The following is a 16226-nucleotide window of genomic DNA, read 5'->3' as shown; positions in this document are numbered from 1 at the left end:
AGAAACAAATCCATCAAGGTATTTTAAATTAAAACTATCACTTCTGGCAAAATACCAGTGCATAATCTATAATAATGCTTACTTCAGTTAAAAACTCCATCCCCTATTGTCCTCAAAATCCACCAACATATTTGTTTAGAACGGTTTCGGTGCATATTCCTGTCCTGATTCAGACGAGACCACTTTTTCACTGGAATACACAATATTATAGCCGGAAGCAATGGTTTGAAGTTCATAACATCTCAGTGATGGACTTTTCACTTCACAAGATGTGAATTGATAGACTCTAGTCATGTGGATTACTTGTAGATTATTGTGATGTTTTTATCAGCTGTTTGGACTCTCATTCTGACAGCACCCATTCAATACAAAGGATCCATAGGTGATTTAATGCTAATCATGTTAAATTTCTCTAAATCTCTTCCAGTGAAGAAACAAACTCATCTACATTTCAGACCTGTGAGTATTTAAAAAACATAAAAAAATATAAAATAAATAATTATAATAACACATAAAGAAGTGGTAAAAAGGGAAGTGGAGTTGTTGTCCCATGCTCAAAATAATTTCTCAGCAAAAAGGATTTCAATCAGTCATGTGGAAACTCTTAGTGCGTGCTGCTGTTAATAGAAGTCTGAGAAAAGACAGACCTCAAAATCACACTTATCACGGGAACAGGGAAAATAAATACACAAATGCTGTTCAAATAGCAGTTTTTCTTCTCCTCTCCTCAGATCTGAGGAGTGCCAGCTGTGTCCGAAAACACCAGTGAAGAAAGCAGATTGAAAAAGTCTCTAAAGGAAACTGCATGGGCATTTTCTCTCGTGTGTCATGATGCGGTCTAAGTTAATATTATTCTTGGGACTTATTTCTTGATTATGTTGTAATGAATGAAAGATGGTATTTTTGTTTCCATCATATCTATGAGAGCTGTCATGCTGTTTACTGAGATTCCTCTCCGCCTCATTGGACCATATGTGAGACTTCAAGCTTCAGAGGGAGATGTCACCATAACCTCAGGCCGCCCTGCCCTCAGCAGTGTCCCATCAAATAAACCAACTGTCCATCTGTGTCCAATCTTCTTAAAAGCAATTTATGGCCTCAGGATCACCAGTTGTGCTTGAAAAAAAAAAAAATACTCACATTTCACTGCTGGTTATATATGCTCTATATAATCGTGTATTTGACAAATAAAAATCTTGAATCTTGTTCTTATCACAATGATGTTTCCGAAAGTGACCTTACATTTGCACATACATATCCAGCATATTCTGAATAAATGAAGACATGAATGTCCTCACTTTTGTCATTTGTTATGATGCAATTTTGTGATTTTGACCAGAATTTGGTCTTATTCTATTATACTTGAATGTACAGTAGTGTTCAAATATTTTTTTAAATAAGACTTTCATTCAGCAGGGGATGCATTAAATTGATCAAAAGTAACAGTAAAGACATGTATAATGTTACAAAAGATTTTTCTAATAAATACTGTTCTTTTGACCTTTCTGTTCATCAAGGAATCTGGAAAAAGTGTTTGTAAACTGATTTAATAATGCTGAAAATTCAGCTTTGCCATCACAGGAAAAAGTTGCTACTGCTATTTTACTGTATTTTTGATTAATAAATCCAACATTGGCATAAGGCAACTTAATTAAAAAAACCTTACAAAATTTTAGCAACCCCAAACTTTTGAATGGTAATATGATTTCTAAATCTGAACTGAATTACTGTCAAATATTACAAAATGCAACATTAAATGGCAAAAACGGGCTTTTCCAGAAAATAACAGTTCATTATTCAAACCTTGCAATGTTTCAAACCTACAGTTCCCTTTTGGTTACCAGCTCAGATCTTTCAGATTAGAGCAACACCACCCAAAAACCCTGAATGACAACTTCAACCTCAAACCCGTTATGACAACTTCAATGATAAACAAACATTTTTATTATTATTATTATTAATCTATATTTTAAGATATAATTCAATACTTGGTTTATTTTCAAGTGAAAAGCACAAACTGGATTATGGAGATCACTTTTTAGATGCGATTTGCTCAGAAGCATGTATCCTCTATGAAGTTCTATTCATAAGCAACCAGCTATGAGAAAAAAAAAGACATGGAAAGAAAAAAAAGAAAGGTCTTGCAGCAACAGGAAAACAGTTATGAGAGCACATTCCAAGTGAACCCCGGCTTAGACAAAAAGGGGTGGGACAAAACTGTATATTTTAAAAATCTGTAATCTAACCCCTAAATCAAGAACATTGCTCAAAGTTTGCTTTACACTTATCGAGATGGAGTCGTCAGGAGGAGTCGATCAGGGAATGTTTATTTCCTAGCGGAAGAAGACTGTTTCTTCTCCGAGAAGCAGTTCCTTGTTTTCGGTTTATCAACTCGAGATTTGACTGGAGATATATGCCAAGACTCGATATGTTTTACATTACGGCGATCTACGCAACATTTCGGTTGAGGAAACAGGACTGATAGGATTGTGAGTGAATGAAAACTGAACTGTAAAAAAAAGTTAAACTATAGAGTTTACACCGAGAGTACAAGGATGTGGAAAAAGTTAAGGATCCAGCACATCTGGATATGACTTGCGCTGCTGATTTCACTATAGTCGCCATTAGGAGATAATCTTGTGAGCGCAAGACGAAAATCAGGTAAACCACCCTTCATGATTTACTAATCTCTTTTTTTTATCTCTCTCTCTCTCTCTCTGAAAGTGCTCTTAAGGTTAACGTGCCGTAATTTATTAATAGGCTATATATGAATAGGCCTACTGTTTAGAATATGTTGATAACGGTTTGAATGAAAGGGTCATGAATAGTTGATAAATGCTAAGGTGAGAGCTACTGTATTATTTAAATAAAGAGAGAACTACAACAAGCTGAAAAACACAAATCATAGTCGTTTTTTTCCCATTTAAATTCCTTTTTGAGAAATGTTCTCTTTACAGGTGAGTTGATAACAGAAGGGTATGCCTATTTAAAATGTGTTACAGCTTAGTCATTTTTAAATGTTTGTGTGTGTAATGTCTAATAATGATGCCATATCTGAGACTTGGTTGATGTTGTCATACAATAATGTGCTAATAAATGTGGGCTGCATCATATATCACGCTGTCTAAGTATTAAAATTAACTACTACAATCATTTAAATAACTTAATAACCATTACAATACCAGTATTCTGTGTAGACATCTTTGCACATCATGTTTTACAAGAATCCTTGTTGCACTCACTGACACAAACAGAGCTCTAAATGAAACCCACATAGTTATAATGAACCGTAAGGTCAGTTCGTTTATCTCTGTAACTGTGAAATGCTGGCGCTTACAAATACATTGAGGCGTACTAGTCTTTTTTAACTGCAGTCAAAACAGGCAAGTTCCTACAGCTGCAAGATGGAGTCAGAGATATGCTGCTGAATGCTGAATTTCCCCTTAACCATTTCAATATCCTGAGACAAACTTGATTAATTTCTTTAGTGACATGCTATACGCCATCTGAACTATTTTTAATTGAATTTTACTCATTCTTTTATAGCTGTTATCATTATACATGCAGCTTTTTCAAAGCTTAAAATGAACTAGTGAATGCAAAAAGTGAGTAAAAAGGTTCACTGTCATATCCATTCATAAAAAATGTTACCCAAAATGATAAAATAAAAAAGCATTCTCTATATTCACACTTCCTAACATGGTAAGTCACTTTAGTATAGCTAGTATTAGAAATAAGAGTATCGTAAATAAATGTAAATATAAATGACAAAAAGCTGTGAGCAGGCAAGGGGTTTATTCTATTTCAGAGAATGAGTCCTGAGAAAAGTGGAAGGAGAATTAGAAAGTTCACTTTTAGTTCCCATGGGTCTTCAGACTGCTCTCAGGAGAATGCTGACAAGCAGGTCATCGAAACAGGAATCACATTTCATCATGTTCACTTAAGGCTTTGATTCAAGACATACACTATCTGATTTGAGAAACATCCTGGCAGCTTGGAAATAAAGATCAGTGTACCCAGAGAGAAGAGAGCATTTCCAAAAGGGTGGGGTGGTTTTCCGCTTTAAATGTGCCCCAGAGGGCCTAGCAATTATCCATTTTTTGTGTACTAAGCGTACGTGACAAAGTTGTTGACACTGACCCACCTGCGCTTACACTGGTGAGCTTAGATGGAAGACTTAAAAGACTACTTCTCAGACAAAGTAACTCATGCTGGAATCTCACTGCATGTGTTTCTATATCAGAAAGTGGTCATCATCATTTCCAGTTACCCATTATTTGTGTGTGGGCTTGCATCCCACCATTCATTTATATCAAATGTATTGCAGATAGCAACAAATGTCACATATTAAATAGATTAAACATTAAAGGAAACTTCTCATACATATTGCTGAAGGCAGTTTTATCTATATGATATTTCTTCAGAAGGGAAGCATCAACTCAGCATCAACTCTGGCTCTCATTACCGATCCATTTCAAAACATCACGGCTGACTCTGTTTTTCCATGACATCACATATACATGTATATAGTATACGTACTTTAGTTATAGTGTTGGGGCTACACAAAATGTTCCGTTGTTTTCAGCATCGTACTGATATATAGTGATCACAAAATTTGGACAATTTGGGACACTTAATCAGTTAAAAATGTAAGAATAGCAAACAAACAGGCATCTATGCAACGCTGCTAGAGATTTTCTCAGAATTCTAATATATGACCAAAAAGTAAATATTATAAGAAAAAATTATTAGTTTAATAATGAATATTATTAGTTTAATACAAAAAAAAAATAAAAACATTTTATATTTCAAAATTTTAAACAACAGAAATATTTTAGATTAGATAAAAGACATTAATGTTAAGAAAAGAAAATGTAGTTCATACATGCCTAAAAACAAAAAATATAAATATATATTAGTATTAAAATATGTATGTTCCATATATTAAATGTTTCATGTAATATTTAGATATTTTTAGTGAAATCATTTTTATAAATAATCTATATACAACAAAACAATGTAGTTTTCACCAACTGCTTGTTGAAAGTGTCCTTAAAGGCCAACACTTCAGCATGCAGGGTTTCCATCATCTTCATATAATAGGTTTTCACTTAGCCATGTTGCTTGCGTGACCAGTCGACTTCCAGACCTAGAGGAACAAGCAATCTGGAGTATCTGGACGGCTAGACGGGTGTGGCCTCTGAATGGCAGGAAGTATAGCCATCAATATTTACTCTGCGTGTGCAGCAGCCAGAGTCTGAAAGGACCAGTGGCACAAAGGAGACCGAGGCCTCCTCTCAAGTCCTCTCCCACCCATTCTGACTATAATCGCAACACAGACAAACTGACTGGACCCTCTCCATCTGTTGTTCTTTAACTCATGACTTCCTTTGGTGTAGACAGGGGATATTTTTTCCATTAGGGCTTGTAAAAAGATTCCAACACCACATGTCACTGTATGATTACGCCATTATATAATTCCAGCATCGAGCAATGCCTCGTAAATGCCATATCATCAAAGGATGGTGCAAGGGAGCATGGGATATATACATTAGAATAAATGGAAGGAGCTGCACTCTCAGAAATAAAGGTACAAAAGCTGTCACTGGGGCAGTACCTTCACAAAATTTTAGGTAATATTAGGTTCTAATATGTACACTTTAAGTATTAATATGTACCTTTAAGGTACTATCGGCAAAATGATCCATAAAATATGCACACCTAGAAAACTTAAATACCCATTTACACCAATTCAACCTTTATTTCTGAGAGTATGGAAGTGTTTTGTTTTTTTGTGTCAAAGTGCTCGCTCTTACCCTCTATTTCCTCTTTCCTAGACATGAAGGCTTCTGAGATGCTCGCTGTACTGTTTGTTTTGGTGTATTCAATGAGTTACGCAACTCTTGCAGGTGAGGTTATATAATTGCAGTCAAACAAAATTTTATGTTTGCATGAAAACCAACCGGGTGATGTAGACATTTGTTTCCAGAGTAGACAATAAGCCAGAGGAGGTTTTTATCTTCCTGCTCTGCTTTGACATCTTGTTAGACACAGTTGCAAACAAACACATTTCTTTTTTCAGATCACGTTTTGACGGACTCTCCCCCCAAAAATGGTGAGTATGTTGTATATACTGTATATATAATCAACGGAAATACTGTGATGTTATTCACACATAACATTGTTACTTACATTATCCCTTTCTTGTCCATAGATGAAGGCAAGGAGGGCGCTTTACAGTGCAGATGTGAGAACACATAAAAAAAAAAGAGTTTTTTTTATTCGAATATTGAATTGTAAAAAGATATACCTGGCAGATGTGAGAACACATATGCTACCTGTGTAAACAACACCTGCTGGGGCCGTATTTGCTTCTACAGTTCGGTCCATGAGCGGGTAGCCTGGGGCTGTTTGTCCACTAGCGAGCAGTGCTATGTGCCTGATATACCTGGAGTGTATGCCAAGTGCTGCTTCACACACCTCTGCAATGCAAACCTCAGTGTGCCTGAAAAAACAGGCAAGTCATTTTTTAAATTTTAGAAAACAGTTACTAATTTTACAGTTAAAACAGAGATTTATTAGTAAAATGAAAGACTCTTTTGCCTTGGTTGACCTGACATTTGTAGAAGTTTGCTCTCTGCTGCTTCCTACTGTTATATTGTTGTTTGACCATAAACTAATTAAAATTACACACAAAAAACAAAAAAAATTAAAAAACTACCAACAATCACTCACCCTCATGTCGTTCCAAACCTGTATGACCTTCGTTCATCTTCGGAACACAAATTAAGATATTTTTGATGCATTCCGAGAGCTCTCTGACCCTCTTATAGACAGCAAGGGTCCTTATATGATTAAGGCTCAGAAACGTAGCAAGGAGACTGTTAAAATAATCCATGTGACATCAGTGGTTCAACCATAATTTTACGAAGCTACGAGAATACTTTTTGTGCACGAAGAAAACAAAAATAATGACTTTATTCAACACTTTGTCTCCTCCGTGTCCCCCTAGCACCATTTTGGAGAGTATCACGTACGTAAATAATGTATGCTGTTCTGTGTCAGCAGCACTGTATGCGGATATGCTGTTTATGTCATTTACGCTTTGATCTGAAGGTAAACTGTAGCCTTCGCAAACAAGATTGGGGTGCATTAATTCAGGATGTCACCTGAAACAATTCACCAGGCAAAACTTAACTTTATTTTTTATAAGGAATGGGAGGGGGGAAACTGGAGAAAACTAACTCAGGTATTTCTTCTTTTTCAAGTCGCTCCTGGTTGCATCAACTTTACATCTGGAGGGAAGGCAGAGGAGATGTATGAATAGTCAAGGGGGTTCAGGCTACTCACGTCCTTCTCTAGGCCTTTGTCCTCCAGAGCGTGGTTGGCTTAGGACTGTTCCAATGCTTGGGCTGTAGAACCTTCAACACTTTGTGTCTGCTCACTTTCCTTGCTCCTCTCCTACTGTGACTTCTTTGTTCACCTTTATGTGGTTGCTGATTGTGCCCAACAGCCTGCAGCTGAGGCTCCCTGTCAGGTTTTTTGTTTAGTTTTCTTTGCGCACAAAAAGTATTCTAGTAGCTTCGTAAAATTACAGTTGAACCACTGATGTCACATGGATTATTTTAACAATCTCCTTGCTACGTTTCTGAGCCTTGATCGTGTTAGGATCCTTGCTGTCTATGGGAGGGTCAGAGAACTCTCAGACTGCATCAAAAATATCTTAATTTGTGTTCTGAAGATGAACGAAGGCCTTACAGGTTTGGAACGACATGAGGGTGAGTAATTAATGACAAAATTTTAATTTTTGGGTGAAATATCTCTTTAAGCTTATGTTGTTTTTAACTCAAATAGAAACTAATAGAAAAACAATTTAAATATAGCCTATTTAAATATAAATATATGTATTTCAAAATACAAAATGGTCACAAATATATTGCTTCTTTTTTTTTATTTAATTTATTTTTAGTTTTATTATTTCCTCATATTTTTGTAAACTTTTATTATACTTTTAGACTAAATATATTTATAGTGTACTAAATGTATATATATATATATATATATATATATATATATATATATATATATATATATATATATATATATATATATATATATATATGTCTGTCTTGTATTTACCCAAACAGTATTTTCTTGCCCTTTTTATGTAATATCATTTAAACTTTCAAATGACCTTTATTATATATAATCATCACAACAGTAAAAGTCTAAGTCTGAGAAAATCTTTAGCATCATTTCTTTGCAGATACCTGTTTGTTTGCTACTTTATATCTAATGCAGTGATATTCATGCTTTTTAATTGATTAAGTCTCCATAAATGTCCAAATTCATTTTGAGGGATTTGAGGCAGCAGGATGCTGAACACAACATTTTCATGCCAAACTTAAATTTTTTTAAAAGAACATAAAATGTGGCTATGCAGCACGGTTTTTTCAGCTTTTCTGGTACAGTGATGTTTCTGACTGTTGTGTCTGTTTCCAGTGGAAACAGAGGAAAAGCCCATCAGAGTGATTCTGCTGGTGGGAGTGCCGTTGTTGGTGCTGCTGGTGTTGTCGATGGCAGCCTGTGGGATCGTGTTGTGGCTGCGTACGAGGCGACAGCACCACCAGCTGGTGGAACACGACACTTCCATGCTCAAAGTCCCCAGTGGTGGGGACCCAACTTATGGGGTAAAATAATACTGCTGGGTGGCATTCACAGCTTTTTGACTGATCTCAGTATCTTCACTTCATTATTTGTAATGAGCTAGCCTTAATGATTATTATCTGATTTTTGCACTCTTATTTACATAAGAGAAAAATCTCTGTTGTTTCTCAAAGACAACAATGAGATTCAATGGAGAGAAAATGTTATCTATTGAGAAGATACCCTTGTAATCTCAAATATGTCTCACGATGCCATAAACTGTGTTTAAGATACCAACGTTTGTAACTAAAAGAGGAGAAACATCTGAGACGTTTTTTAGTTAGAAATGAAATAGAACTGAGATCTTTAATTCAGCCTCCAGTGCAGCCTCTGAGCAAAATGTTCCTCTAAGTTGTGACTCAAATTGTGTGATTTTTCAGCTGGTCGGTAATCTAAGTGTGTGTAATTCTCCTTTTTAGGATATATTTGATGAGTTTTGTACGTCAGGCAGTGGGACCGGCCTGCCTTATCTGGTGCAGAGGACCATGGCGCGACAGATCTCTCTGGTTGAGTGTGTTGGTGAGAGAACATTCATATCTCATTACACAATGCTGCATTGGCAGAGGTTGAAACAACTGCAGGGTGATGCTGTGAAGTCTAGGAGTTTGAAATGTGTCATGCTGCATATTTTTTTTAAAAATACATGCTGTACAACATTGAATGTGATTGAAAGGGTGGTGGCATACTGATTTAAATACACCTTACATTAAAATACTTTAATATTTTAAATGCTACCATAATTTAATAAATATTTTTTTCCACTTACAGATTAAACTTAAAGATTACACTCATTTAAATCATATTATTATTATTATTATTATTGGTAGTAGTAGTAATATTATTGCTGTTGTTATTATTAATAATAATAATTTAATAAAAAACTATTAAAATTTATTGTAACAATATTATTATTATCTATAAAATGTATTAAAACTTTTATTATTATTAAATTAAATATTAAATTATATTTTGAAAAATAAAATAATAAACAATGATCCCATTTTAATGTGTTTTATAGGTAAAGGGCCACTATAATATGCATCTAATTTCATTATTAATGATCCCATTTTAATGTGTTTTATAGGTAAAGGGCGTTATGGAGAGGTATGGAGAGGCACCTGGATGGGAGAGAGTGTGGCTGTCAAGATTTTCTCCTCTCGTGATGAACAGTCCTGGTTTAGAGAGACTGAAATCTACAACACAGTCCAACTAAGGCATGAAAACATCTTGGGTAAGTTCCACCCACACTGAATTTTTCATTGCTTGTGTGGGAAGGGATCGTTCTGCAAGTACTGCTGCAGCCACAATATGTTCTGACTTACCCAAACATTACACAATGTTGATTCAAAATGTAATATTTCTCTCTTACACATTCTCTTTCCGGCTATCAGGCTTCATAGCATCCGACATGACGTCTAAGAACTCCAGCACTCAGTTGTGGCTGGTCACACACTTCCATGAGCTGGGCTCCCTCTATGACTTCCTGCAGTACAGCACGCTGGACCCCGAGGGCTGCCTGCGCATGTGCCTGTCTATCGCCAGCGGCCTTGTGCACCTCCACACCGAGATCCTCAGTACACAGGGCAAACCGGCCATTGCACACCGAGACCTGAAGAGCCGCAACATTCTGGTGAAGAGAAATGGGCAGTGCTGCATCGCAGACCTGGGTGAGAAATTAGGGGAAAAACAGAAGAGTCTTTATCACATAACACATTCCAAAACCATTATTGATACAGAAATAAATGACTTCTCACATTGTCCTGTTTGTTGAGGGGTGATGTGTTCTGATTACCAGAGCATCACTGAGGCTTTAAAGGGATACTCCACCGCAAAATGAAAATGTTTTCATTAATCACTTACCCCCATGTCGTTCCAAAACACGTAAAAGCTTTGTTCATCTTCGGAACACGATTTAAGGTATTTTGGATGAAAACAGGGAGGCATGTAACTGTCCCATAGACTGCCAAGTAAATTACACTGTCAGGGTCCAGAAAAGTATTAAAAGCATCGTCAGAATAGTCCATCTGCTATCAGTGATTCAACCGTAAAACAAAAATAACGACTTTATTCAACAATTTTTCTCTTCTGTGTCACTCCACATCAGCGTAGCGCTGAACCACTGATGGCAGATGGACTATTCTGACGATGCTTTTCATACTTTTCTGGACCTTGACAGTGTAATTTACTTTAGTAAAACCGTATCCTGTCTCATGTAATTGCTAAATCAGTGGGTCAATCATGCAAATTCATAGTATAAAAGCTTTTAAAAAATGTCACGTCACTTACCTCTGAATTAATTAAATCCATTAAATCCATCAGTTTTTATGACAGCCACCATGTTTATATTTAAAAAGATGAATTAGAGTAAATATAATTTTGTAATTGGAACTTTATTATTATTAAATCTTCATTGAGTGTGATTTAGGCATTTGTATATAAATCCTTTAATTTTAACCTTCAATATTATAGTAATGTAGTACCAACCGACTCTCATGTATTTTACAGCATTAGTTGAGTTTTTTCCTTGTGAAAATTTGCATCTACTGTACATGATAGCCTATATATATATACAGAATAACCGGCATCTGAATGGAATTGAATCAAATCCTGTTGATACCAAATAAAAACATTAAAATAATCAAAACCTATCAGAACAAACAAAACTAGCACTGTTGATACCAAATAAAAACATTAAAAGAATCCGAACCTATTAGCATATTAGCAACACCTTGGAAACCACCCAAAACACTGTACCAACCATCTAACAAACACCAGAGCACCTTTGCAATTGGATGAAAACAACCTGGCAACAACCTTACAACCAGGAGAACCTTTCAACTGCATAAACGCATGCTAAAACACCAGAGCACCTTTGCTACCGCATAAAAGCATGATAAAAACAGAACACCTCAGCAACATCCTGGCAACCAACTAACAACCACAAGAGCACATTTTCAATCACATAAACACATGCTAAAACACTCAGAACACATAAGCAACCACATAGCAACACCTTGGCAACAATAAGAGCACTTTGGTATTGCATAAAAACATGCTAAACACACTTAGCAACTATAGCAACAACCTGGCAACCACCCAGAACACTTAAGCATAATGGAAGAGTCTGTTATTGCCAAATCAATTTAGTGAAAAAAAAAAAATATTTTTTTTTTTTACTGTGGCAAATCATATGCTTTATTAAGGGTGAGATTCCAGTTGATATCAAATACTTTTTTGTTTTTCTTTTTAAACATAAATTTCTTCTGTGTGCTCTTTCAGGCCTGGCTGTCATTCACTCTCAGTCTAACGATTATCTGGATGTGGGCAACAACCCGAGGGTGGGCACCAAGCGTTATATGGCACCGGAGGTTTTGGATGAGAGTATCCGTGTTGATGTTTTTGAGTCTTACAAACAAACTGACATCTGGGCCCTAGGTCTCGTCTTGTGGGAGATAACTCGTCGAACTATTGTAAATGGTAAGATGGGGTAATTATTTAACTTTATTTCGTGGCACCACTGCTATTCTGTGCTCTTGTGACTTGGAATTAATTTTAATTATGCTTTAAAATGTTACATACAGTATTGATACCAAAAACTTTAATATGCCGAGACTTATCAGATAACAATTGGTTAACGTTTCATTGCACATCGCAACTTTCATTGAAAAGTTCTCTGACTGCATGATCTCAATGTTCTAACTAACTTTCGGTCTTCTGTTGCTAAGCAACGATTTTCACCATTCCGATAGATGTGATAGACTTCTCTATTTATTTTTTCTCATAAGTTTCTTCGTCTTACTTCCCCTCCATCCCTCCCTCAGTTTTTTCTCCATGGGCACGTATGTCTCCTCTATCCACCCACGATTAGCGGCCCAATAATTACAAACAATCTTATCTGGTGTCAGCACTCCCGCTAATGTAGTCCAGATGCGCTTGTTCTCTCTCTTTTCTCGCTGTCTCTCACACACACACTCACTTTTTAAGAAGCATTTAATCAACCCTTTATATATAATTTTTATGTACTAACTGTGAAACACAATTTTTTCAGGATTCTTTGATTAATATAAAATTCGAAATAACAGCATTTATTTGAAATAGAAAGCTTTTGTAACATTATAAATGTCACTTTTCAATCAATTTATCGCCTCTTTCCTGAATGAAAGTATTAACTTCTAGAATTAAAAAAAGACTCCAAACTTTGGCAATATGTAAACTTCCAATTTGTTTTTGTTTTTTTAAACTTCTTTATATTTCTTTATATGAACTTATGTTTTAAGTAAAAAAAAAAAAAGCTTTATTAATGGTCTCACTGTAGCTTTTTACCCCATAATGTCATCTGCCATATGCTGCTCATAGACTCCCAGGATAATTTCCAGTCATCCTCCCACAGAAGTATTAGTACTGCCAACCTTAAAACTCCCAAACCACTGTTTTATAGATATGGTCAGAAGAGACTTTCAGTCTCGGCACACATCTGCATTTTTGTCAGTAAAAAAATTCAAATGTAATGTAGTCAGCAAACGTTGACAAAAACCCATAAAATCCCTTCATTCTGTGGTTTTCTCAGGGATTGTGGAGGAGTACAGACCGCCATTCTTTGACATGGTGCCCTCTGACCCCAGTTTCGAGGAGATGAAGAAAGTGGTGTGTGTGGACCAACACAGGCCCAGTCTCCACAATCGACTACACTCTCATCCGGTAAGATAGTCAAACATGCCAGAGATACAGACTCAGTGACTCGGAAGACTTGGACTCCAGTCAGACTCTACACAAGACTTTGCTTTGACAGCTACAATCTGGAGCAATTTGTTAGGAAAGCATTAAATGTGTGTGGGACAAGATATTCTATCAGTCTTTGATATCTTGTGGCATTTAATTTTAGGCTTGCTGTAGAGAGCATATTTATTGCATATGCAACATAGAAAATGGATGGTAATTTACATTTATCAAGCTTAATGCCATAATCAAGACAGAGAAAAGCAGCTATTCAGCAGCCATGTGAAGAGTAGCAGACTTGCAGGCCGGTCACTTAATTTGTTGCAATTTGCACTTGAAAATAATTCTTCCTTTGAGCCCATATCTCTTTATTGAAACTGTTTGTCATATTAGATTGTTTTGTCTGCCACAAACACATACTCCTTTCTACAGTGTATCTACTCAAAATCCAAAAAACACGAACAAATAAGAGTTTTGAAATACACATCCGATACAACACGTATTTCAAAGCTAGCATGACACATCAACACAGTTCTCACAGAATCCTGTTGTTTTGTGTGAGAAGTTGGTTGATTTGGAATTGAAGTTGAAATCTGGGTCACTTCTTTGTGTCTATTTTGGTAGATGGATGTGTAATGAACTCCAGACACTTATATTCAAGACGAACATGTGACCATCAGAAATGACAAAATAATGATTGTCTACTTTTTCTGGGGGGGTTTTTTCTGTCCAGATCCTGTCTGCAGTTGCGAAGATTATGAAAGAGTGCTGGTTCCAAAGCCCTTCCGCTCGACTCACTGCTCTTCGTGTGCGAAAGACCCTCTCCAAACTGGACCAAGACCATGACTACGACATCGCCAAGCTCAAACTGGACCTCTAAAATAAACCTCCTGCCATGCATAGCCAAGGAAGTTGAATTCTAATGGACCCACATGACATATTCATCCATCTGAGTACTTTTAGACTCTTTTAATGTGCCTTTCAAGCTTCGTGTCTTAAGGCTCCACTGAACATGGCTTATCTTATCAAGACATTAGTTCACTGTGGGAAGTCGAGGCCAGAACTGCGCTGTTAAATGTTTCTCCTCAAATATATCTACACGAATGCTTTTCCAGGACCTGCTTATTTCAACAAGGTTAAAATAAGGTTGATGAACCCCAAAAAATCTTTTTAATATAGTGAGAGTGAGAAGTTTTTTTCAGGCAGGATGTGGGTCATTCAGGTGTTTCCTGAAATTCTCAACTTCCTAAACATGACTGTAACCTAGAAAGGTAGGCACATGCTTTAGACACGCTTTTTGCACTTATTTTTTTGTAGCTGTTTTTATTTTTATTTTTATTTTTATTTTTTTTTGGTTTCATGAAAGACTGGACCATCTTTTTAAGAACAAGTACTGCATTACAACTTGCACCGAGTAATTATTAAAACAGAGGACATTAGTATAGTGCACTTTTATAAATTGTTTAATGTTTTTTTTACAAGATTACAGTCACATTACTCTAGCTGTACTATATATTTTTTATAATGTACAACATAATTGCTTTTTCAAAAATAATCATCAAAAATGTGTATACAATGTGTATATAAGTTCTTCTGCACTAAATGTCTATTGTTATTTTCACTCCAAATAATAGTAAGTATTAATACATTTCAGGATGCTGAAGCAGACTTTGAAATTTTCTCTGTACCAAAAAAAAATTATTAGATCGCAAACTAATTTTTGTGGGGGAATCAATAAAATAAATGATAAAGTGTATAAATATATACATAATAATATGTATAAATAAACAAACAAATAATTACAAGCAGCTAAATTTCACTTAAATGTCTCATGTAGTTTTGTCCACTAGAGGGCATCATTAATTGCTCGTTTCTCCCCAAAGTGTTACATTGGGTTTTTGTTGCCTTTTCTCTCAGCACAGAAAACTATGCCAGAGCCTGATCTGGTTAATGTATACAGCAGCGTCACTTTAGAAGATATGAGGGATCTATTTCCTTTTGCCTCAATCCATTTCTTATAAACCATAAACAATGTGTATCCTGTCTTACAAGCCACGCAATCTCGCAATCGTTAAAGAATTGTTGTTCGACATGAGAGATACTAAAAGACCCAATACCCCTCGGGAACTACCAAGACACACCTCTGTGTTGTTGAACAACATTTCACGGATACAATACTGAATGCATCCTTCACTATCATGTTTCAGACAGACCTATATTTACCCGGTGCAAATAGATATCTCACGTATCTTATTCACTGAACCGAGACTGCCAAATGGGTGTCTTTCCAGTATAAATCCCTTCCTACGCACACCAACACGCAGAGAAGGCCAAAAGAGCAGATGTTCCACTGATTGATGGATATTTATAAGATGTTTATCTCGGTTTTTTTCCTGAGCCAAAGTTTCCCTTCAGCGTGTCGCGTTTGTCTTGCTGTCAGACTGCATGGCGGAGTGAGAGGACGGGCATTGATTTCTGTCTGCCTGTTTATCTATATCTGCGCCCTTGCTATATCCATCTGTGGAGGAGCACAGAGAGGGGGCTTTGCTGGAGATAACTCCCCAACTCTGCCTGTCCGGTTAGACGGAGAGCGGGTTATTTTTACCAGGCGCACAGTGGCTGAGTAGAGTATCAATGCCTTGCTCTGGTAGGCCAGACTCCTCTGAAACTGTGTCCTTCTATCAGCTGTGACATTTTACACAGAGCGGACCCATTCCACATGCCTTTGTTTGGAAAACTCGGATATGAACGCCCTGCTGAAATATGTGGATTGATAATTGAAAGATATGACCCTACTTTTTAGA

At 36.3% G+C, this 16226-nt stretch overlaps 1 protein-coding gene across 1 annotated transcript; it reads left to right on the top strand.

Moving 5' to 3' along the window:
* The first annotated feature begins 2186 nt into the window (after nt 1-2186).
* On the top strand, nt 2187-15241 carry acvrl1 (activin A receptor like type 1). The gene is made up of 12 exons (XM_042750484.1): nt 2187-2661; nt 5838-5909; nt 6083-6115; nt 6215-6257; nt 6330-6517; nt 8503-8690; nt 9126-9225; nt 9791-9937; nt 10098-10373; nt 11986-12183; nt 13274-13404; nt 14156-15241. Exons 2-12 carry the CDS (start codon nt 5840-5842, stop codon nt 14300-14302), a joined length of 1521 nt encoding a protein of 506 aa, XP_042606418.1. The 5' UTR covers nt 2187-2661; nt 5838-5839; the 3' UTR covers nt 14303-15241.
* Nucleotides 15242-16226: the final 985 nt, after the last annotated feature.

The sequence above is a fragment of the Cyprinus carpio genome, chromosome B23 (assembly GCF_018340385.1).
Source record: "Cyprinus carpio isolate SPL01 chromosome B23, ASM1834038v1, whole genome shotgun sequence".
Taxonomy (NCBI): domain Eukaryota; kingdom Metazoa; phylum Chordata; class Actinopteri; order Cypriniformes; family Cyprinidae; genus Cyprinus; species Cyprinus carpio.
This window is presented reverse-complemented; position numbering and strand designations above follow the sequence as displayed.

Coding starts and splice junctions, on each gene's coding strand:
- acvrl1 (XM_042750484.1), top strand. CDS start 5,840: ATGAAGGCTTCTGAGATGCTCGCTGTACTGTTTGTTTTGGTGTATTCA. Junction 8,691..9,125: donor GTGGGGACCCAACTTATGGG/GTAAAATAATAC, acceptor TCTCCTTTTTAG/GATATATTTGATGAGTTTTG. Junction 12,184..13,273: donor TCGTCGAACTATTGTAAATG/GTAAGATGGGGT, acceptor TGGTTTTCTCAG/GGATTGTGGAGGAGTACAGA.